We start from the raw sequence: 23,868 nt of genomic DNA on the forward strand, positions 1-23,868 counted from the left end.
TTATTAGCCCAGGAACATGCTTTTTTCCTGTTTATATAGTAAACTATCGCATAAAAACCAAACACAAGTTGAAATAAGTATTGGTTTCCTAACTGGTTGTCTTAGAAGCTTACAAGTCTGCTTTATGACAGTCCAGGGCTATAATAACTACCATACTACTTTACATAGGTATGCATTCAAATAAAGCTTTTCAGTGGCAAGGAATACAAAATATCCCTTCCTCTACTGAAGCCCATTCCTTCAAGATTGAGAAATGTCTGAAACATGACTTGCTTTTTGCTCTGGTTCTGTTTTTTTTTTTTTTTAAATCACTCCGTATCATAGCTGCTTGATTTGATGTCCTATTGAAAGTATGAGACTGGCTATTGTTGAAATAAAAACTAGTGATGGCTTGTTGCAAGAGGGTTTTTCTTACGTTAAGGTTTAATTTTAAGTATGAACTTGATTTTAAAAGACAGGATTGGGGAATTGGATTTGGCTAAATTACTAAATCTAGCCTTCTACCTGAGCTCCCCAATCCAGAGGAATCTACTTCACCTGGTGTCTGTCTTCTCCAAGGGGGAAGATACTGTATGTGCTTGGTGAACTGGCCAGCCAGAAACTCCCCATGCAAGCTTGGTGAAGTTCAGACAAAAGTGGACATTGCTAACAATCTTAGGGGATAACTATAAGGTTGGGTGACAAACTGCAGTGTGGGGAAGAGGTTGGTCTGTTGGGCCACAGAGCCTTCTTAGTTCAAGAAGTATCAAAAAATAATACCAGAATGTATATAATCATTTTTCTTTTTATATTAAGTGTCATATGTTGTATATATTGTATTATGCATTTTTTTTCTTTTTAAGCAGGCAAGTGATTCACTGAAGGCTGGAACTATTACTATAGAGGATTTTAGAAGAATATATCGTGCTATAGCACACAGATGTGAAATTCACGAGCTCTTCACAATCCACTCTCCAAATGGCAGAATACTTTCGCTACCAAATCTAGTTGCCTTTCTCAGAAATGAACAGTCTCAGACTAATGCTGATGAAACAATTGCATCTCAACTTGTTATAAAGTTTGAGCCCATTGAAGAAGGTATGCTGTGTCTTTAATTTTTGAGTATCAGTTTTTTTTACCAAATGGAGTTCAGTAATATTAATCATTCTTTTTATATCTTTTTATATGTATATATTAACTTAGAAATAAAACCTACTCTTAGGAATCTAGTTTTCTAATATAAAAATATGGGACACTTTTAACATGAGATGTTTATCGACTGAGATGGGCAGTGATGAAATTTGAAGTATAAATAAACACTGAAGTATCAGATTTTCAACACAAATTACTTCAGTGAAGACAAAGATGGAATTGTCCTTCAGTTGTCATGCCAAAAAGTCTTCTACCTGGTGCCATTTCCTCATGGAATTGGGATGGTAGAGGGGGAATAATAAATTGTGTGCTATTTTGCCCTGCTTTCCGAAGTTGCTTTAGACAAAGACAACCTGCTCATCTGGTCTTTCTTAAAGAAAAGGCCAATATGTGCATGTAGGGTTTTTTTTTTTTTTCATTTCATTTAAGTCAGTTGCTGCTGGAGCACAGTGTGCCTCCCTTCACTTCATAGTGGTTTGGATTGAGAAATGTCTGCTGCTGGGCTCAAATGTTTTACAATTGATAAATCCCCAATCCCCAGTGAAATGCAAGGAGTTAACAGTGATGATCTAAAATAAAAGCCAGCAGTAATTGATCCCTGTGAGAGTACCATTTTATGCATGTTGCATTGAAAACTGCATAGAATAAGGGACAGATATTTTGTAGAAGCTTTAACATTTCCGTCTTTGCTGTATCTACATATTGAAGATATAAATGAAAGGTCCAAGAGAATGGATTCTGGAAAAAAAAAGTCTGTGGGCAATTTGCAGTTTTATTCCTAATTTATATGTCAGTATCTGACATCTGTTGATATATGTATTTCTTCCATTAATGAATAATTCAATTAAAATTTATAGATCCCACAATTTAATAAACAGTTGCCAGGTCCCATAGACCAATAATCAGGACTGTATAGCCAATGTTTCAAAGGCCAGTGATATATTTACTTGGACTAATGTGATAATTCTTCTCATCTGCCTCTGGTTAAGATTTAAGTTAATATAACTATGACATGGTCAGATTATAAACTGTATGGCATAGGGAAAAGTGATGATATCCAACCTGCAATTGTAATTGAAAGCAGGCTGTGCAGAGAAGTCTTAAAGGGAGTAGAGAGTAAAATGAGAGATGTAATCAAATGCTGGTAAATCTGAAATGTGCTTTGAAAAATCTAATCCTGATTAAACTTACATAGATTCATTCTCAAAAAGATTTAGAATTACTAACGCAATTAAACATTTATGTATTACGTATATAAAGTTATGGTTTGTTCATAGCCTGAATGTGTTGCAAATTTTTAATTTTTAATTTATTTTGGAGATTAATATTCTATTTTCCAGTTAAAAGGATCCACAAAGTAGCCTTCAATAAATTTATAAATATAATATGACTCTACGGAAACAAAGCTAAAATAGCAGCATCAAATAAAATGAAGAGCTCCAAAAAGGTATAGATGATACAATGTTAATTATGAATTCTGTTAAAGGCTTGAAAGAATAAGATTGTCTTAGTTTGATATTAAGGCATCAGAGAAATTAAGGCCCTCCATACTTAATCTCAGACTTCTCTCCTAGCAATCTGGACAGTAAAAATTGAAAGAACAGGTCTTTCAGAACTTTGATTAGTAATATTTATTAGAAGGAAGGTTAAGATTACTACACAAGAATCCAAATGAGCATTTTACTCTTAAATGAGGCACCAATACATAGACAACAGGGTCTCGGTAGCAATGGTCACTGACATCAAAATGGTGGGAATCACAGAGAGACTAAAGCCCTACCCCTTTCTATGGTCCTGCAATGCTTGCGATGTGCATTAAAATGACAGACACAATCAGGTGATCAAAGTCCGCCCTGCCCCTTTTTATAGTCCTGCAATGCTTGCAATGTGCATTAAAAAGGGGGCGGACTTTGATTACCTGATTGTGTCTGCCATTTTTAGACTGTAGCTATAGGTGCCCCGATAGATAATAAGATGGCAAAACTATCTTCCATTTTCTTGTGCTGTTACAAATGCAGGAGGCTAGAAGCCTGTTTTTTGGTATGAAAGAGAACTCCCTGTTTCTGTTTATTGTTTTGCTATTAGACTTCTTATCAATATGAGAATCAACCCTCAAATTTAAAAGAACAAAAGAAACAAAAGAACCAGAAAGGAGTAATGTTTGTGACCCCTAGATATACAAACATTAAAAGAACATGAATAATCAGCCTTAGGAAAAGGATGAAAAGAGTAGAAATGCTAAAAATACAGAATCTACATTTTAATTTTCTAGCTAATGTAGTCCATACAGGTTACAAGCATAGCCAAATCCTACATTTGTCTATTCTGAGTATGTCAAAAGAAATTAGTGTACTTGGCCTTAATCCCTACAATGTTCTAACTGGAATTGCATCATTATATTTAGCTCATAAGCATTGCTTAAAAAACTACTTTATTTCAGAAAGTGTATGCTAATTCCTGAAGTGTTAAAGCAGACATACAGGGCATCTGTCTTGAAATTAGGGTTGCTTGTATGATGCTAATGCTGATCAAAGAGGATCACAGACTGGAAAGATTTCTATCTGACTCTAAGTATTACACTCATCAACAGTTACTTGGTTATTCCAAGAATAATTTTCTTCCCTACATGTGAACATGAAATTGTTTCAGATCTATTTTACTATGCATTTTATGTCATACTATTTAGTTGTGGATGTTGCATTTTAAAAAACTCAATTTTGGAGAAAGTCAAAAGAAAAAAACCACACCCACCTATACACATACAAACAAAAGATAGAAGGAACATCTTCCTGAAACAGATTAAATAAACCCAAGAAACAGACAAGAAAAAATTACTTACTAATGCATTTTTGGCTATTACATGGAAATGTTGCAAGGAGAATGGAGATGAATTATTCACACTAGTCAGAAAGAGAATTAATGGTTGTGGTCTCATTTCTGTACCTGATACTAAAATATGAGTGAGATAAAGTGGTATACTACATATGCTTAGGGGAAAAAAAACCAAGAAGGAGATAAGATAGTGATAACTGACTAGGCTGCCATTCACACATAGAACAGAATTAAAGCTTTGGTATTTCCGGCTGTCTGTCCGATGGTCAAGGCATCGATATCAATGTTTCTCTAACCACAAACTTCCTAACTCTGTAATAATTTACTAACAGGAAGACATTAGTTCTAGTTATGGGGACAAATAGGAGGAGGGAGCATCATGTATGCCGTCTTGAGCTCCTGTACAAAAGGCAGAATGGAAATCTAATACATGCCTAAATTAGGGCTGGAGGATATGATAATCAGTGGGCAATTTCAAATGAAGGAGCCATGTTAGGAAAAGAAAGGAAAGAAGGAAAGAAAGGAATCTGACTGAGCTCAGTTCATGCATATTATTACACCTTTCATAACTGACATGTACATTTGTCTTATCTTACTGATTAATAATAATACAATAGCAGGAAGGAGGAGAAATAAAATCGAGTTAGAGGATGGAATTGAATGGGGTGGTGTTCATCCAGAACCACCGAATAATCCTCTTACTGACTGAAAGCATAAATAGCTGTAATTAGTTTACCATCCTGAATTGATACAGCACTTAGGGAAAACAGGACTAGTCTCAGTTATACTATTTGCCTAGACACTGGAGTACTACAGTGTATAGTACATGTGGTGCCATGTAGATGATGATATGAAACATTTAGCTGCTAATGAATGTGGCCATTTAATACTTAGGCTAATTGGTCTGTCTGTCTGCCTGTCTATCTACCATCTTTATTTTTTTAGTTTGAGGCCACCCATCACCAAAGTTCCTGGATGGTATAAAATAGTTTTATTTCAACACATTTTTAGTCCCAACTGACCAATTCTTGAGTGCCAATCTGGTATTTTATTTGGAGTTTATCTTTGCTCTGTGTCATTACTGTTTATCGTTGACATTGTTCAGATTTTCCTATTACTGTATATATTTGGTTTTCATTTTATTGATGTTGAATGTTGCCCAGAATCCTTTGGGACTGGGGCAAGGTGATGCTGAGGCGGAGAATGGTGGCTGGGTGGTGAGCCCAGACCTGTGGAGCTTATCTGGAGAAGGAGAAGCTGTGCAACTGCCCACCTGTGCTCCAGAAGGCAGCTCCTCACGAGTAAACTCGCAGGATCCAGAGGGACCCTGTGGGCGACTTGCAGGTAGAACGCTGGGAGCTGAAGGAGAAGTATCAAGCAGAGCCTGCTTAAAGGACACTGAGTTTGCCCACTCCACTTTCCAGAGCACGTTTGCTTGTTGGAAGCTGGCTGGGAAGGTAGCAAATGATCACATGACCACGGGATGCTGTGACCATCATAAATGTGCGATGGTTGCCAAATGCCCAAATTGCAATCATATGACTGTGGGGATGCTGTGACTGTCATAAGTGAGAGGACTGGTCATAAGTCACTTTATTCACTGCCCTCGTAACTTCAAACAGTCGCTAAACAAATGGTTGTTAAGTAAGGACTACCTGTACTGGGCAGTAGGAATCTTTCAGGAGATTCCTCCTCCTACCTTTACTGTGTTTAGGCAATAGAATAGATTCTCCTTCAAGACAGAATTACCTCTCCTTTCTGCAGCTCCTAGGTGCTCCTTGAGTTTGCTCCAAAAGAATAATTGGCTAGAAATTTGGCGTGGCATATAGGTAGGAGGAGGAATGGGAATGTGCTGTTTTATTAGTAGAAACTAATAAATTCAGTGTTGAGTTTAACCTGAGAATTTTATATAAATTGAAACTGATTTTTTGCATAATCTTAATATATTAGAATAATATACTAATTAAGTTTACTAAATAAAAATTATTAACATTGTTTTTCTTTTAAAACTTAGTGCACAGATGGGATGTGTTATGCCACGTGTGGCCTCCATTACACTGAGCTTGATGCCAAAATTTGACAGCAAATGTTTAATTTTGGCAACATATTTTGGGTTGTTTTTTTCAGGTTTTGGGTGGGTTTAAGTGTAGAAATGGTAGCAGTTTGCTTCCCAGAGGCCTGTCATTTCCCTTCCTATTCTGAAAACAGGCTTAAAAATGTCAGCTGTCCTATTTCCACTGACAATAGCAATGTTAGCAGATGGCCTCTTCTGGTCCTTCAGACTGAGAGGCTGAGTTACAGCTTCTATCTCTTCAGGACTTGTCCACGCCTGGATTAGTGGAAGTTAATAAGAGTCCTGCAATTAGCATATAATTAATAAGTAACATACTCCAGAAAATGTTGGGGGAGAGACTTTTTTGATGCTTCGTGTTTTAGCTTGTGGTTATAAGTAAAAGATTGTACATGGAACTTCAATGGCAAGTAATGAAATTATAGACAAATAATGAAATAATGAAATTGTAGACAAATGTACTAGAAGTCATACTTACATCAAACTAGGCAACTAGTATATGTAAGGAGAATACACAATAAGCTGTTGTATTAAGAAAATTCTTGTTATTTTAGGTTTGTTAGGTATAATTAAGAATGTCTCTGTGTCGTGTGTGTGTGTGTATGTGTGTGTAGTCTAAGTTTAGTTTGACTCCTAGTAACTTCATGGACATGTCCACGTAGTTTTTCCAGTGACAGTATATAAGTGATTTGCCATTGCTGTCTTCCATATGTTCTAGAAAACTTACCACATTTGCTCTGTGGTGGCTTAGAAAAACATGTCAAAATCACCAAAATGCACTACAGTACAGGAAAGCTAACCTTCCATCACTGCATGACACTCTTTTGAAAAAAATCCCTCAGCAATTAATTTTGCTAAATTAAATGCTAAAATTGCTAAATTTTTCTCATGGCTAAATAGCATGAAACTACATGTCTAGCGCACTTGCCAGGATTGACTTATTGTTTAGTAGCTGTTTTGCAAGTGATTTCAGAAGTGGAGATTTTTGTTTCAAAGCGCTCTGTCCAGGAAGAATTTTTGAACAGAAACTTGATGTAAACTCAGTAAATCTTGCAAGCCAGCTTAGGAAGAAAATATATTAAGTTATAAGCCTACAAGCATACAAGTACATTATTTTACTTATATATTTGTTTCTGTATGTATAGCTCTGAGGATGGAGAGAGAAAAAAATACGTTTTGGGTTTTTTGGTAATATTTGATGAAGGCTGTTTTGAGAGCCAGTTTTGGGGAGTGGTTAAAAGAACGAGGCTAGAAACTGGGAGACCATGAGTTCTAGTCCTGCCTTAGGCACAAAGCCAGCTGGGTGACCTTGGGCCAGTCCCTCTGTCTCACCCCTATGAACCAGACAATGGCAAACCACTTCTGAAAAACCTTGCCAAGAAAACTGCAGGGACTTGTCCAGGCAGTCTTCGAGAATCGGACATGATTGAACAGATTAAAAAAAAATTAGGTTAAATTTTTTCCCTTTATATTAAAAATATCTGGAATATACACTTCTTGTACACAAGGAGTATCACTGCCCCACATAGTTAAGATTTGAATATAAATAATCATATCCAGGTGGATAGAGTGGATTCGTTGTATGGGTCATTTGCTTGGCAGAATTTGGTGGGTCATGGGTAGGCTAGATGAAGGTGATGGTTCTGCTTACATAGATGCAGCTTATGTACAGTATCCCACAATTGCATGGGATCACAAATAAGTTGTCTTTTGCTTCTGGTTGAGTATGCGAAGAGAGCCAAAACCAGATTCTGAAAGGAAGCATACTTGTGAAAGATAATAAGCCAATCTCTGATCTGGCAGCTGCAACAGTTAAACTATCCTCTTGCCTTAAACATCTGAAATAGAGTCTTTAATTACTGTTTGTCTTCATAACCTTTGCATTTGAGAGTAGTATATTTAGTCCTATTGTCTTCTTAGCTTCTCAGCACTTAGCAACAATAGCATCAAATCTGTTGTGTAGCAGAGGCCTGCTGGGAAGGACCTTTGCTTGAACATCAATAACAGCATGCTTGTGGAGTGTGGCAGTATGAAATGCAGTAGATAAATAAACAAATAGACAGTACTTTGGATATATGTTCTGCTTGCAGCATTGGAATAGGAGGATGGGATATGGTGTGTTGTCTTCAGCAGTGTGTGGGACGCGGTGGCGCTGCGGGTTAAACCGCTGAGCTTGCCGATCGGAAGGTCGGCGGTTCGAATCCGCGTGACGGGGTGAGCTCCCGTTGCTAGTCCCAGCTCCTGCCAACCTAGCAGTTCGAAAACATGCCAATGTGAGTAGATTAATAGGTACTGCTTCGGCGGGCAGGTAACGGCATTCTGTGTAGTCATGCCGGTCACATGACCATGGAAGTGTCTACAGACAAATGCCGGCTCTTCGGCTTTGAAATGGAGATGAGCACCGCCCCCTAGAGTCGGACACGACTGGACTTAATGTCAAGGGAAACCTTTACCTTTACGTTCAGTAGCGTAGCCTATGCTTTGTTAACATTTTGAAGTATAACAATGAATGCAGTCATTTAATTAGTTACAGCTTACTTATCCCAGGGGCTTAGATGTAGAAAAGGGTTTCTTCTTGAAAAATATAGTTTCTCTCTTTCCAAAGAACTTGTAGCCTAAGAAAATGAGCCTTGGAAGTAATTGGGATCAAAGGGAACAACAAAAGTAAAGTATGCTTTGGGTGGAAATGAAGTCAGTCACGCACTTCACACTCTCTGAAACCCCCATTTTATTCTGCCTTTTTCATCTTTTTAAAGAGCCTATTACTTTATCCTCAACCTTGTAAGTCCCAAATGCAAGAGTAAATATAGTATAGAAAGAGAAGCATGTTATACATACTTCTGGTTTTTTAAAGTCCAATAGATAAATTTATGTGATCCATGATATTTTTAAAAAAAAATCTAAAGAAAGGAAAATATTAATATCCTACCTAAGCAGATTGTTTGGAAAATCGGTCCTATTAACAGCAAATGTATTTATCTATCTGCTCTTTTTCAGCATTTCATGATATTCTAGTGCAGCCTTTCTCAACCTTTTAATCCTGGAGGAACCCTTGAAATATTTTTCAGGCCTCGGGGAACCCCTGCACATTCAGGCTCAAATACAGGCCAGAGGGATGCTGGGAAGCTCGAACTCTCAATGATAAAAATCCCTTGAGGGTTTATAAAATGTGTATACGTGCATAGAGATATACCACATATCTATAGTACATTGCTATTTTATTTCTATATCTTTATATCAATATTGTGTGATAGAAACGAGACAAAACAATCTTAATGATGCTTAACTTCCATGTGTTTGAGCAAGGCTTTTGAAGAAGTTTGAGATTTACTATTTTCTGAGGGCAAAAATAAAGACATTTGGGTGTCAAATACAGAATGGGTGTTAAAATACCCAGTGACTTAAGAAATTAAGTCCTTTAAGTCAAAAACAATATTTTGCGGAAATAAGAGCTGCAGCATTGTTTTAGAATCAGAGGACAGAATTCAGCTAAGAACAGAGTTTTAAATTTCATTGTGTTAGTAAAAATAATTTAAGCATGGGTGGGACTTAAGACTGCAGTCCCTAGTTGAGTCCCACTGAACTATTTTCTGAACAAAATATTAAAAGGCTTATACTCTGACTTGGGGGTTGATAAAATTGTACCCGTAGGCCACAGAATCAAGCACAGCCCCAGATGCAACCATCTTATCACAACTTCACTAAAGTAAAAGAGGTAGAAATCTCATAAGATTATGAAATCTTTTGTGATTTTGACAGTTTCAAATGAGAACTTGAAAGATGGTAGTGCTTTGTTTTGTTTGTTTGGCATCCGACCCATTGTATGACAAACCACACAATGATGCCTGATGAACAATCTGAAACAGTCACAGGCTTAGTACTAATGGCTTGTCTCTGGCCAGACAAAGATACAGATGGTGCATCAGCCAAAGCTCATGAACGATATTACTCAATTACTGAGTTGATAAATAAGTTATATGAGTACATCAAATAACCTATCATATGTGATTCATTTTCTTTCAATTCCTCATCACTGAGTGCAAGAACAATTTAGATTTTCACGTATGATCTGACATTCCCCGTTACATTAATGTATTTAATCTGGAATATTTTCAGTTTCTGCTTAATTTTGTTTATATCCATGCTGGAGATATATATGTTTTTATAATGTTCTGGCTTTCAGCAAAGAGAAATAGAGAGATGACATTTGAAGGATTTATAAGATATGTGACTTCTGAGGACTGCGCGATATTTAAAAGTGAGCACAGAACTGTTTACCAGGATATGTCCCGTCCGCTATGTGAATACTTTATTTCATCCTCACACAACACCTACCTCATATCTGATCAGCTAATAGGGCCAAGTCACCTATGGGGCTATGCAAGGTATTTGTATCCATTTTGAATAATTAGTTTAATAGAATAAGTAGTTCAGTAAAACAGCATCTCCTGTTTTACTGAATCAAATATCCAAAAGTATAAATTAAAATATTTTAAAAAATTAGAAGCCACTGAAAACCACAAATAGAAAGCAAAGTAGTTAGAGTACAATTCAATATGACAGATAAATATTTCAGTGTTGCCATCAGGTTTTGATTTAAAGGGAAGAATATACACTTTCAAAATATAAATTTACCCACGAAACCCACATAACCAGTGCCAATGCACGCTAGGGTAAAAACGTTTACTTTGCATAAATATTCCAACGCATGATTTACAAACTCATTTCCCCATATTTATGTATATATGTGGAGTGCTCAGAGTTTCTAAGATTTGCTGGAGCTATTTTGAGGCAGACCATAAAAACATAATGAACAATAAGCTTCAGAGAAAAAAGGGAGTGTAGGAACTTCTAGGACTCTAGGGTTTCTCATTAAAGAACCAGAACTGTATCATGTTATGTGCTGTGCTTTCCCAATTCCAAGAGTTCTTTAATTTATGTGGACACATCCTGTGAACGGAAGGAAGTAGTCAAGAACAGATAGCAGGAGACTGGTAGCAAGCGGGTAGAACAAGCACTTTAAGCAGACGTTGAAAACCCAGAGTTATTGGGAGCCAATGCCAAAGATAAAGTTTAAGGAACATACGTTGAGACAGACCTCCCAAGAACATTAGTTTCCTGGGCCTGGGGACAGTATCTACAGATAATTTGTCACTTAAGAGAGGAAAAAAATCTAATTGAGCCTAGCTGAACTAATATTGACTACGTGGATGCATCCATGTAATTTTCTTGGCAACAATATGAAAGTGGCTTGCCATCAATTTCCAGGCTAGCCTAGAGCTCTAGCCTTAAGATTTCATGGCAGTCTCTTCTGCAAGTACTGATCAAGTCTGACCGTGCTTAGCTTTCTGAGATCAACCAAGAGATGGCGAGGTGCTGTTGTCCGTCTGAAGTGTCACTTGGGTATGATGAACACATACATAGAGACATACAAAGCATATGGATCGCTAGCAATGTAAGGGGCTTAGAAGGGGGAGAGGGAAACAAAAGACATGAGTCAGAACATCAGTTCTTTAAAACTGTTGAAGCCTTGTCATTATTTCATAGCACAAGGCTCTGGTAAGAGTAGGAATATATTTGTATTAGCCCCAGATAAATGTGCTATGGGCCTGCACCTGGATCCTTATGGAAGATCACTGAGCATTGCTTAAAGGTAAAATTCAGGATATGAAGGCTTGTTTAAGCAACCACAAGCCTTTTAAATCTTTCTGGGTCTCACAGATTAGTTTAAGAATTGAGGAATGGACCAACATTGACTGTTCTTGTAGGACCTTCTATCCTGTTCTGAGTTGGAGCTCCACAGAAGTTCCAAAGATTTCACAAAAGAGTAGCTAATTGCTCTCCTGGGTAGATCCTGGTGGAGTTTCAGAGGCTGGGTACAGGGAAGAAAAGCAAACTAAGGATCACTCCAGAACTTGTTTAGGAATCAGTTGTGACTTCTAATAGTGTTGCTAAGAGGCTGTCTCTAGCTTTGTCTCTTCTGAGGAAAGCTGTTAAAATAAATGTTTGTGCCCTAGCCATCAAGTGGTGACTACCTTAAGTCTGTAGGGCTTCCTGTTACATTTGTCTTTAAGATAACTTTTTTTAACCATGTACAGCTACCTTATTTAAAAAGGTTCTGTCTGACAAAGTGAGTGAACAAAGAATGCTAATAGTAGTTTGCCAGTAGAGTTCAATATAGAGGCAGAAAAAGAGAGAAGAGGACAGAGAATCTGTGTATTTTGAAGGATTGTATACTCAGTTGTGAGGGGTGAAAAGTTTATCTCCTGAATCGCTGCTGAGTGCAAGAGCTGTGCCCTGAGAGCTATTGATTGCTCATTGTGAGTAACTGAGTGACTCCTTCTTGCTAAGCAGAGACTACAGGAGGAATATAAGGGATTCAGGGCCTAGGAAATGAACTCACTGAGTGAATGGACAGAGATAGCTAAATAATACTTTTCCATGCGAGAGCAGTGGGGACTAAGGAAGAATCCCTGATAAATTTTCCCTGAAATCAAGAGTTTATATCTGCATAATTTGAAACCCTGAGATGGGATCAAGAGAAAAGACTTTTCTACTGTTTATGCCTTCAAAAACAAGACTGAAGATGAATGTTAATTTTGACCTGTAGTGCTTGTGGCATGTTTGTGTTCCTGTCTGAGAATACCCCAACTTAACATTTGCACTAAATGTAAGTTTATAGCAGTCTTTGAAGGAAGAAAAAATCAAAAGATTGGATCAGGAAATAGAGACATTTCTGCTGATGAAATAGGATGCAGATTTAAAAAAAGAGATGCTAGAACAAAAACTGACAGTGGAAGTAGCTCTCTACAGAGAAGACAATCAAGGGAGCAAACCAGTAGATGAGAATAACAGCAAGAATTAAGAGATATACTGTCCAAGTTACTCTGTACCACTAGAACTCAAAAATAGTTTGGGTGGGGCGTTTCCCCCAGAAGAACAGGTTCTGACTTAAAAGAAAAAGGTACAGTGTGAATCAAGAGTCAAAATAGTAGATTTCTGAAGAATAAAGGAGATTCAGCTCTGCTTTACGAGAAGACAAAAGAAGAGTCTTGGTAATTGGTAACTCACTATTATGAAGAATTAAAACAAATATATGTTAACTGAATCCATTGATTTGTGAAGTCTGCTCTCTGCCAGGAGCAATGATCAGAGATGTGATTGAGTTGAAGCCAAGTGAATGTGTGAATCAACAAATGATATTGATGGGAAATTTTGTTTCTGAGACCATGGTTTCAACTGTTTAGATGATGTTCTGCTTGTTCAGGATGTTTTGCATCTCACGAGGACTGGTAAAAATGTATTAGGCAAAAAGACATATACTTGCTTAGAAGGTCTGTATATTGTGCAGGTTGGATCCAAAGGAGGCAAAAACTAAACTAAGGAACTCTGATAAAGAAGTAAGAGTATTGTTGTAATGGGGCCTTTTAAACCACTCTGTTAAAAAACAGATAGCAACAATAGCCCATAAAACTAATGGCCTTCATTGTCTATTGCTTCTATACAGGAAATATACAGGATAAGCTGCAATTCTTAGTACAGGAAGGCAAATATGATTTAATAGTTATAATGGAATTCTGGTAAGATGAGTCCCTTGATTAGAATATAGCAGTTGAGGAATACAGTTTGTTCAAAAGGAACCAAAACAGTAGAAAGTGAAGAGAAGTCAGGTTTTACATTAGTATCTATTCCTGCTCAGAAATCCAGATGCCATTTAAACTTGGCAGTGTTGTAGAAAGCATCATGGTTAAAAAAAACAGTGGTAGAACAAAGAGAAGCAATAATGTTAGTGATGTCTACTGCTACCTTCCATGAAGGTATGAGGCATGAAATAGTACTAAAGATAGTCTTTAATTACCCTGACATCTCTTGAGAGAAAACTTCGCCAAACATGGTTCTGCCAGGAAAATCCTGATTTGTCTTACTTAAAACTTTATCTTTCAGGGGGTGGAGGAATGCACAAAAGCATTGCCCCTCCTACTTGAGAAGACTTAGTTGAGGAAGTAGAATTAGTAGGAACTGGGAATAACCATTTAATACTGTTTTTCTTAATTTGAAGGGAAACTAAATTTGAATGCAATTGACCACGTATCTTGGTCTCCAGAAAAGCGGATTTCAATAAATTCAGAACAAGTTGAGTAGATTCCATTGCAGAAGAAGCTAATGGAAAAATAAGTTCAAGATGGATGAGAATTCCAGGAGATACTAAAAGCATAATTGCAAACAATTCCAATGAAGAAAAAATGGAGGACACAGAAGAAACCAATATAACTACACAAAAAGCTTATCAGAGTTCTGAAAACAAAAAAGAGAGTACATGTAAGAGAGAGGCATGTCACTAAGGAAGAATAGATATAGATAGCTTGAAACTATAGAGGGTGCTAGAAAAATAAATGGGCTCCTTTTCAAAATAGAAGGAAAAAATACTAAGCTAACTGAAAATGGCAAACAGTATAACAGGTAACAAATGAAAGGTAGAGCTATTTCTATTTTGTTTTTGTTTTCCAACAAGAAAGTATGTGTTCCATTAGGAAATTATGAACAGCGGGATGGAGTGGGAAGATTGAAGCTCATTACTGATAGAAACACAGTCAGAGAAGACCTCTTTACTTTGTAGAAGGCCGTGAATTACATCCCAGCATCCTAAAATAATTTGCTAAGGAGTTTAATTACCTATGTACCCCTATTCAAACAATGGGGAAGGAAGATCTAGTGAACTGAAGACCTGTTAGTCTGCTACCAGAACAGTAGATCATAAAGGAATTGATCTGTTAGTATCTCAAAATAATACTGTATTTACCAGAAGTCATCATACATTTATCAAGAACAAATCTTGTCAGGGTAACTTTATCTCATTTTTAATTGGGTGACTTCTTTAGTAGACTGTGAGAATACAGTAGACATATATTGATTTCAACCAGACATTTGGCAAAGTACCCCATGACATTCTAGTTAAGTGGGCTGAATGGAATAATAATAACACTGCTATAGAGCTGGTTCAAAAATTGTATTCAAAGAGTGCCTTTGGGTGGTTCCTTCTTAAACTGGAATAAAGTATCAAATACCACAACACTTCCGTGTAAAGGACACAAAATGGAGTGGGATAGCTGTTATCCTAGAAAACAATAAAATTTAAAACTCTTGATTGGTTAGAGAAATGGGCTGAAAATAACATAATAAAATTAAACAGACAAATGGAAAATCAAATGTACAAGTGTAGAATAGAGGAAACTACTTGGTTGGTAATACTTTTGAATCTGATCTTGGAATAGTAGTTAATTGCAAAGTGAATATTTATTTATGCAGGCTCATATGTCATTTCAGTCACAACTGACTCTAAGCAGTGTGATATATCTGTGGAAAAGGTAAAGCACTTGAGTACTGTGTCCATTTCTGGGCAATTTACTTTAAAGGGGAAGCAGGTAAACTGGAAAAGATTCACAGATAGATAGGACTGGAAGCAGCTAGTCCTTCTAGTCCCCTTAGCCTTGTGAAAACGGGGGGAATACAATAGCGCTCTCCAAATATCTGAAAAGTTGTTTCTCAGAAGGTCAAGAACCTATTTCCAAACATTTTAGAGTGCAGGACATGGAATAATGGATTTAAGTTAAGATACTTTTAGCATCCAGTTGAATGTTAAAAAAAAAAATTCCTGCCAGTCAGAGCAATTCAGCAATGGACCAAAGTACCCACAGAAGTGGTATGCTTCTTTTCCCTGGATATGTACAAACTGAGTGAAGATAATCCCTGTCTGGGATGCTTTAATATGGTTTCTTGCACTGATCAGGGGATGGATTCACTAGCAAAACTAGCAAAATAATTATCTATTAGAATAGTTGTCTGTGATTTTAAAGCTATCTTTGATTAAATTAAAACAAAAATTAAAATTAAAATCAAAGCCAAAGTTGGCTAATATTCAATATATGGATTCCTCATCTGCCTTTTAAAGTATTCCAGGAAATCATGCTGTGTAATGACTTTTGCATTTGTTGGGATCTTAAGACCCATTGAAATTAATGAAACCTAGTTTTATGTCCTTTCTTTGGGGCACAGATCTTAGTACTCTTGTCCCTCAAGGGCTCACAGTGTGATAGTCTTTTCCTAATAGCGATACATAGTTTACTTTCCAGAAGCTGTAGCAAGTAAAATTTGCATAGTATGCTACAGCAGTTGTGCCACAACATTAATTTTTGGGGATACTATTGGATAGCCCACTGTCCATTTTTTGACAGAGAAATACTTGCTTTAGAAACTAAACTTTTTTCCTGAGGATTTTTTGAGTGAACTAGTCAAGTTAAAATAAATGATCTACAATGACCTACATATAATATGCTTTATATTTTTTCTTATGCTTGCATTTCTTAACACCACTGCAGCCAGCCAACTTTTTAATCATTTGTGGTGGTTTTGTTATGAGTGTTTTCTAAGAGTATTTTTCAAACAGAACATATAGCCCTATGATGTGCCATTTCAGAATGTCTGGAAACATGTTGTAGCATGAGAATCTGTCAAAATGTAGTCAGCCATACAGAGCTGTGAGAATGAGATGGGCGGCCGTATAAATTGTATGTATGAATAAATAAAATCTGCTTCCATATGGAGCAATATCTCTGGATGTTACCAAAAGTAGGTTAACAAACATTTGTGAAACAAATTGAATTTCTGCTGTGTAGCTGGACCAGGCACCAAGGGCTTTCCTTTGCACAAGACACTATTGCCTCACAACTTCAGCAAAAGAAAGTTGGCACTGGCATGAAAAACTTTTAATAACAATGTTGACTAAGTAGCTCTGTTTGTTTTAAATGATCTGAACCCACATCGCAATTCCTTGTGAGGCACAATGTCCATGGCCTAGTTTTGGTAGAATGTGAAGTGGAAGTTTTTTACACTCTTTCTCCCAGCTGTGTTAGAGGACATCAATTCCATTAGCTTTGCACCAGTCTAAGAATGCCTGCAAATTGTTTTTGCTTTTAGTGTCACAGTAGCTAATCTATGACCCCGTCTCTAACTTTTTTTTTTAAGTGCTCTAATGAAAGGATGCCGGTGCCTGGAAATTGACTGCTGGGATGGACCCAATAATGATCCTGTAGTTTATCATGGATATACACTAACAAGCAAAATTAGTTTTAAGACTGTCATCCAGGTGATCGACAAGTATGCCTTTTTGGTAGGTACATGTGTAACATACATGGCAGATATTTTAAGATACTCTTTCAAATTAATTCCCCACATGCCTTCAGAGTTTTGATGGATGATGAGAATTCAGTAGTTTCCTCTCAAGATCATTTTCAACATAAAACAGTAGGCCCCTACTGCATGAACAACGAAGCTTTTGTTGGGCTGAAACTTTTCTCCTCCTAAAAATGAGCAGAGCCAAGTAAATGCTCTGTCCCATCCCATGCCTGCCAGTGCCGTGGAAAGGAATAAGTGAAAGAGGAGGGAATGAATGCTCTCTTCACCACCAAGATGGCTTTGTTCCTCCCAGTGGTGCAGAAAAACCATATTGATAGGTAAGGAAGCACTTTATAGCAGAAGCACTATGAGCTGCTTACTTGGAAGCACTTTAAGATGCCATTGTATTTTTTGTGTCTTAATGAAAATATCTGTAATTGCAATATTGCTCATTTTAGTTTTATATATTTCCTATTTGTACAATTAAGGATGTTAATAACTTTGAAATTGCATTTCCAGGTTTCTGATTATCCTCTGATATTGTCTCTGGAGAATCATTGTAGTCCTAAGCAGCAGGAAGTTATGGTGGATTATCTAAAAAATATTCTGGGTGACCAGCTGATTACATTTACAATAGATGAGACCATGCCAACTGAATTACCTTCTCCTGAGGTAACGCTTAAAAAAAATACAAAAAATGTAATTGGTGTGGCTATTTCTTGAGAATTCATGATATTCCTCTAAAACATTGCTATACCTTAATTGCTGAGCCAGAATTACTTACATTGTATTGTATTGTATTACATTTAGAGTTATTACATAAATAGGAAATAACTAATATGCTCCTATTAAGAAGAAAATGTATGTATCAGAAGTTCAAACCATAGAGGAAAAGGAAACATAGCAATGTAATATATTTTGGTTCTTGAATTCCAGTATGTGTGGTTTCAGCCTAAAACTGAAACCACAAAAAAATCGTATATCTATTTGATACCTAATTTTAGTGTGTACTTGCTGTTAAAAAAAAAATGATACAAGTGGCTTGTATAAAAACATTTCTTTTAGAAATGCTTAAAAGTATTACAGAATCTCAGCTTCTAACCCCTCACTTTATTTTAAAGCATATTTTAAAATAACCAAATTAATCATCACTTCTTTTGCACAAATCATTCTGTAATTGGTATGAATTGATATGAATTGGGGTGTAAGGACATTACCAGAATGGAACCTCATTCCTTGCAGACATCTCAAGTTGTAATATTGAGAAGATTTGTTAAGGAATAACAAATATGTAAGACCTGTTGTCTGTTTGCCCCTAGTTTCTAAGCATAATTGTGATGTTGGAAGGAACATAGCTACACTGAGGCAGTTTGACTTTGATGGCTTTAATATATTAAATAAATAATAGTAATGTGTGAAGAGGCCCACACACTTGTGATCCTGAAATATATTTACAGGAATATTTTCTTACCTTTAATGCATAGATTTGTCTCAAATTAATATTTGAAGAAGCAATCAACTGTAACCAACATGAAGCATTTTTAGGAATACATCTCTCTTCCAGTTGCGAACTCTTTGATTCTTTTCTGCAGTTTATTTGGTCCAACCCAAATATTTTGCTAATCTAAAGACGCTAGTGGGAGTGGGAGCTGATGGTAGTGATGATTGCTTGATTATGTGCCATCAAGTTGTTTTCAACTCCTAGTGACCACATACATAGATTTTCTCCATGACAGTCTATCTCTAACCTGTTCTTTTAAGTCTCCCAATGGTGCATTTACTGCCATTAAAACTGAAGCTGTCCACCTTGCTGCTGGTTATCCTCTTCTTCTCTTTGCTTCTACCTTTCCCAGTATTAGAGCCTTTTCCAGAGAGCTCGGTCTTGGTTGTTTTGTTTGATGATCTATTGGTTTGTTTTCTTGGCTGTCCACACTATTCTCAGGAGCCTTCTCCAACATCAAAATTCAATGGTGTCAATACTTTTCCTATCCTGCTTCGTCAAAGTCCAACTTTTGCTTCTGTAGAGTGTCACAGGGAATACCATGGCTTTCTGATCTTTGTAAGTATAGACACATCACGGCATTTGAATAACTTTTCCAAGGCCTTCGTGACTGCTCTACCGAGTGCTAGTCTGTGGTGTATTTCCTGAATGCTTGTTCCTTTGCTGTTGATGATCCTAAAAGACAGAAGCTCTCCAACACTTTGATATCTTCATTGTCAGTTCTAAAGCTGGTTGTTCTATATGTTGTCATTAATTTGGTCTTTATTTTTAATTTTAATCCCATTTTTTCACTGTGCTCTTTGACTTAGTACTAGGGTTTGCAGATCCTTTGCATTTTTGGCTATCAGGGTAGTGTCATCAGCACAGCACAGGTTATGATGTTTCTTCTTCCAATTTTAAAACCATGCTTATCTGTTACTCGTTCCAATAAGGTTGAAAGAGTAGGGGGAATCTAAGAGTAATCCACAATGGGTGAAGGTCAGCGAGGCGGTACAGGCATGAGGGAGCAACCTTCCTAGGAGAAAGAACTCCAAATCAAATCCAGAAGGGAATGACAAACCACTTCTGTATTTCCAACAAAACTATATGTACATGGCTATATCATTTAAATGAGTTAGGTGTCAATTATGACATGCTAAGATGTAGTTCTGTAGTTATGGGGGAAGAGTATAGAATTTCCATGAATGGTTCTGGAGGTGATGATGGAGCCTGACTGAAGCTGCAAAGAATTCTGGTAACTCAATTGAATTGTATAGTTTTTCACTTCACAAGGACACATACAATAAGGACATGGACTATCAGAATCAGAAACCAAGGAAAACTTGAAATTCTCAGAGTGGGAATTAACTATATCAAATTAGGTTTCCTAGGAGTAAGTGAAAACCAGTAGACCAAAAGGCCAGATGATTACATGATATAGGCACAAGTCCATGCAAAAGAATAGAATGGGGATGATACACAGCAAAGGAATTGCTAAGCATGTGCTTGACTATAACCCAGTAAATGACAGATTATATCTCTTAGTATCAGTGGATATCCAGTAAACTTTAGTGTTATAAAAAAGTATACCACTACTACAGATGAAATGAAGGATGACATTGAGAAATTCTGTGGCAACTACAAGTGATACTAAATGCAAAATTAGGAAAGGACATAGCATAGGATAGGAGTGCAAAAGTTGGAGAAATTAAGGAATCTGAAAAAACAAAAAGATTTGGATTTGTTAAAAGAATAACACAGAAGACATGTTAATAGAGTTTTGTGAAGAGAATTCTTCCATCCTAATATACACTTCAAGCAACTTAAAGATTCTTACCTGGAAATCACCAAATGGACAACGTAGGAAACAAGATGAAAATGTGCAGTGAAGTCAATCAGGACACTTTCAGGAACAGACCATGAATTATTGGCATCAAATATACAAATTAAACTTAGAAGAGGGTAGTGGTGGTAGATCTGATATAATACAGTCAGAATATGAAATCTGTGTAAAATTCAATACTTTAAACTTACATTAAAGAGAACACAAGGAGCTATTGGAAGAGATAAGAAACATTGTGAAAACCACAAGTTGTTGTTGGTGATCCCAACATTTTAAGGAAGAAAATAGCCAAATGGCTTTCATAACAAGCTGTCAGGACAGCCAGGGAAAGATGGAGAAATATTGAACAACAAGAAGAATGTCCAATGACTGAATGCAAACCTTCAACCACAGTAGCAAAAGTGACTTTTCCAGGAGCTCCTATTCCCATTAGCTTCAGAAAATATAAGGCAATGTCTCACTCAAGCATGTCAATATATGGAAGAATATAAACCCCAAAAGGAAAATGAGATATCTTTTTAAGAAGTTCAGAGAAATCACAGGAAAATGTACAGCTAAGGTAGGAAAGCTCAGAAGTAATAATGAGGCAAATTAGATTAAAGGAAGATGGAAAGACTATGCTGCAATCCTTTATGAACAGAATTATATCGTGACAGAAACACTTGTAGAAAGGGAATATTTTCAGGAACAGACTGTTAGAAAGTGAGGTGTAATAGGTAATAGATCAAGCAGGAAAGCACCAGGAGATGAAATATCCACCAAATTATTTAAAGCTGCAAGAGAAGAGGCAGTTAAAGTGTTAATAGCTTTTTGTCACTAGTCTGTTAAACAAGACTACATCTTAGACAGGAGTGTCCACAAGGGGGTAAAAAACCTCAAGGTTGTTGGCATGATTGCATGATCAAAGCCCTGTCTCTTTGACATGCATCACTGCATGCGCAAAAAGGGACAGGGCTTTGATCATGCAGTCATCTGCTACCTTGCCTTTTTTAAGCTCCTGTAGATGCCCCTGGACTTAGAAATTGGAAAAGATCAATGTATATTTATATTAAGGTCTACCTTGTGATGGTAAGAGTGGTGAAGCAACAATACTTCTCTGCTCTTATTGTGGCCACGGATAGCCATCTGGCAGCTTTATTTAAGGTGACATGAGCCGTTCTGGGAAAGGAGGACTCAGAGGTATACAAGGCTGGGTGGAGGAATTTACAGAGCATCTGTTGGTCAAAATAGCTCAGATTCATTCCAAGTTGGACACCAGCTTTGATACAGGTCCGATGGAGATATCCAGGGCAGAGTCTTGCCCTGTCATCTGGGAACAATTTGATCCTGTTGGGCCTGAGGAAGTAGACAGGGTCCTTATGACGGTGAGCTCAGCCACCTGCTCCTTAGATCCATGCCCCTCCTGGTTAGCTAAGGCCACCCAGGGGGTGTCGTGTAGTTAGATCCTAGCAGTAGTTAATTCTTTGTTGAGAGAGGGAGTTGTTCCACTGCCCCTTAAGGAGGCTTTGGTTTGTCCCCTCCTCAAGAACCCATTGCTGGATCCTACCATGCTGGATAATTTTCATCCAGTAGCTAACTTCCCTTTTTAGGGGAGGTGGTGGAGTAGGAGGTTGCACAGCAGCTTCAGCAGGCCCTGGATGAAGTGGATTATCTGGACCCTTTTCAATCAGGATTCAGGCCTGGGCATGGGATGGAGATGGCATTGGTTGTGCTTTTAGATGATCTCTGACAGGAGTGGGACAGGAGTAGTGCATCTGTCCTTGCTCTTCTTTACCTCTTGGCAGCCTTTAATAGCATCAACCATAGTATCTTTCTGGATCGGCTCCATGGGTTGGGAGTGGGGGGCACAGTATTGGCTGGTTAGCTTCCTTTCTGTGGGGCTGGTACCAGTCAGTGTTGATTGGGAGTAAAAGCCCATGCCCTTGATCCCTGTTATGTGGGGTTCTGCAGGGTTTGGTACTCTCTCCACTCCTGTTTAACATCTACATGAAGCCGCTGGGTGAGATCATTTATTGCCATGGGTTGAGGTATCATCAGTGTGCTGGTGATACCCAGTTATATATCTCCGCCCCTGTCGAACTAAGTGATGCTGTTGATGTATTGTCCCGGTGCCTGGAGGCTGTGGGGGTCTGGATGGGGAAAAACAGGCTTCAGCTGAACTCTGGTGAGACGAGTGGCTCTGGGTTTTTGGCCTTCTGGATCTGGGACTTTACCATCTTTAGTTCTGGATGGGGTTGTACTACCCTAGACAGACCCTATGTGCAGTCTGGGGGTTTAGACTCACAACTCCTGCTTGAGGAGCAGGTGGCATTTGTTGCTAGGAGGACCTTTGCACAGCTTCTTCTTGTGCCCCAGTTGTGCCCCTTCGTAGACCATTAGGCTCTACTCACAGTCACTCATGCCCTTGTCACCACCAGACTGGATTACTGTAATGCACTCTACATGGGGCTGCCCTTGAAGAGCATCTGGAAGCTTCAACTGGTTCAGAGTGCAGCTGCATAGACAGTTATGTGTGCCCCTAGGACTGGGCATGTTACATCTCTGTTCTATGAGCTGCACTGGCTGCCAGTTTGTTTCTGGATGCAATTCAAGGTGCTGATTTTGACCTTTAAAGCGCTACATGGCATGGCACCAGGCTGCTTGAGGGACCGCCCCTTTCCAATCATATCTACCTGTCCCATCAAGTCAAGCAGGACAGGTATGCTGCGGGTCCCATCTACTAAGGAGTTCCATCTGGCGGGACCCAGACAGCATGACTTTTCTGCTGAGGCCCCCACCCTTTGGAACATCATTCCCCCTAAGGTAAGTTTGGTCCCATCCCTGTCAGCTTTCTGGAAAGCCCTGAAAACTTGGTTTTTCCATCAACCTTGGGGATCCCATGGTGAGCCTGCAAGATGTGAAATGATTGTTCTTCTGCACTCTTGAGTTTTTACGCTTTTTATTTGTGTTTATTTTTACTAATATACCATGATGATAAATATATATAAGCTAAGCAATGCTAGCAAAGGATGAATGTGAGTAGGTACATTAATTCTGTATCTATATGGAGGTATGAAAGCAATACCCAATGCTGAATGTGTTTCTCTCTTTTTCTTCTACTCTCTTCTATGTATGCAACAAAAGTTTGCATATCAAATAAGCTTTATTCATGGAAACCTCTTTTTATACATAAGGATTTTTTTTTTGGAACACGTACAGTATATTAACACAAGAATTATGAATATATAATGTATATCTGTCTCCCTTAATACAGGTAGACCATCCAGGTTGGAATTTATTATCACAGTATTTCAATATCTGGATATGGAAAATTAAGGCATTCTTATGTTCATGGATTTT

The 23,868-nt window shown here is 37.7% G+C and overlaps 1 protein-coding gene across 1 annotated transcript in view; it reads left to right on the forward strand.

Moving 5' to 3' along the window:
- Positions 1-849: 849 nt before the first annotated feature.
- The window catches only part of LOC134500868 (1-phosphatidylinositol 4,5-bisphosphate phosphodiesterase zeta-1-like), a 42,489-nt gene continuing 19,470 nt past the window's right edge, over positions 850-23,868 (forward strand). Inside the window, exons 1-3 of the mRNA XM_063308324.1 lie at positions 850-1,077; positions 17,057-17,201; positions 17,726-17,878. Of these exons, the coding sequence (XP_063164394.1) occupies positions 17,064-17,201; positions 17,726-17,878 (291 nt within the window). The 5' untranslated portion in view covers positions 850-1,077; positions 17,057-17,063. The remainder of the gene's footprint in view (positions 1,078-17,056; positions 17,202-17,725; positions 17,879-23,868) is intronic.

This window comes from Candoia aspera, chromosome 7, assembly GCF_035149785.1.
Source record: "Candoia aspera isolate rCanAsp1 chromosome 7, rCanAsp1.hap2, whole genome shotgun sequence".
NCBI classification, from domain to species: Eukaryota; Metazoa; Chordata; class Lepidosauria; order Squamata; family Boidae; genus Candoia; species Candoia aspera.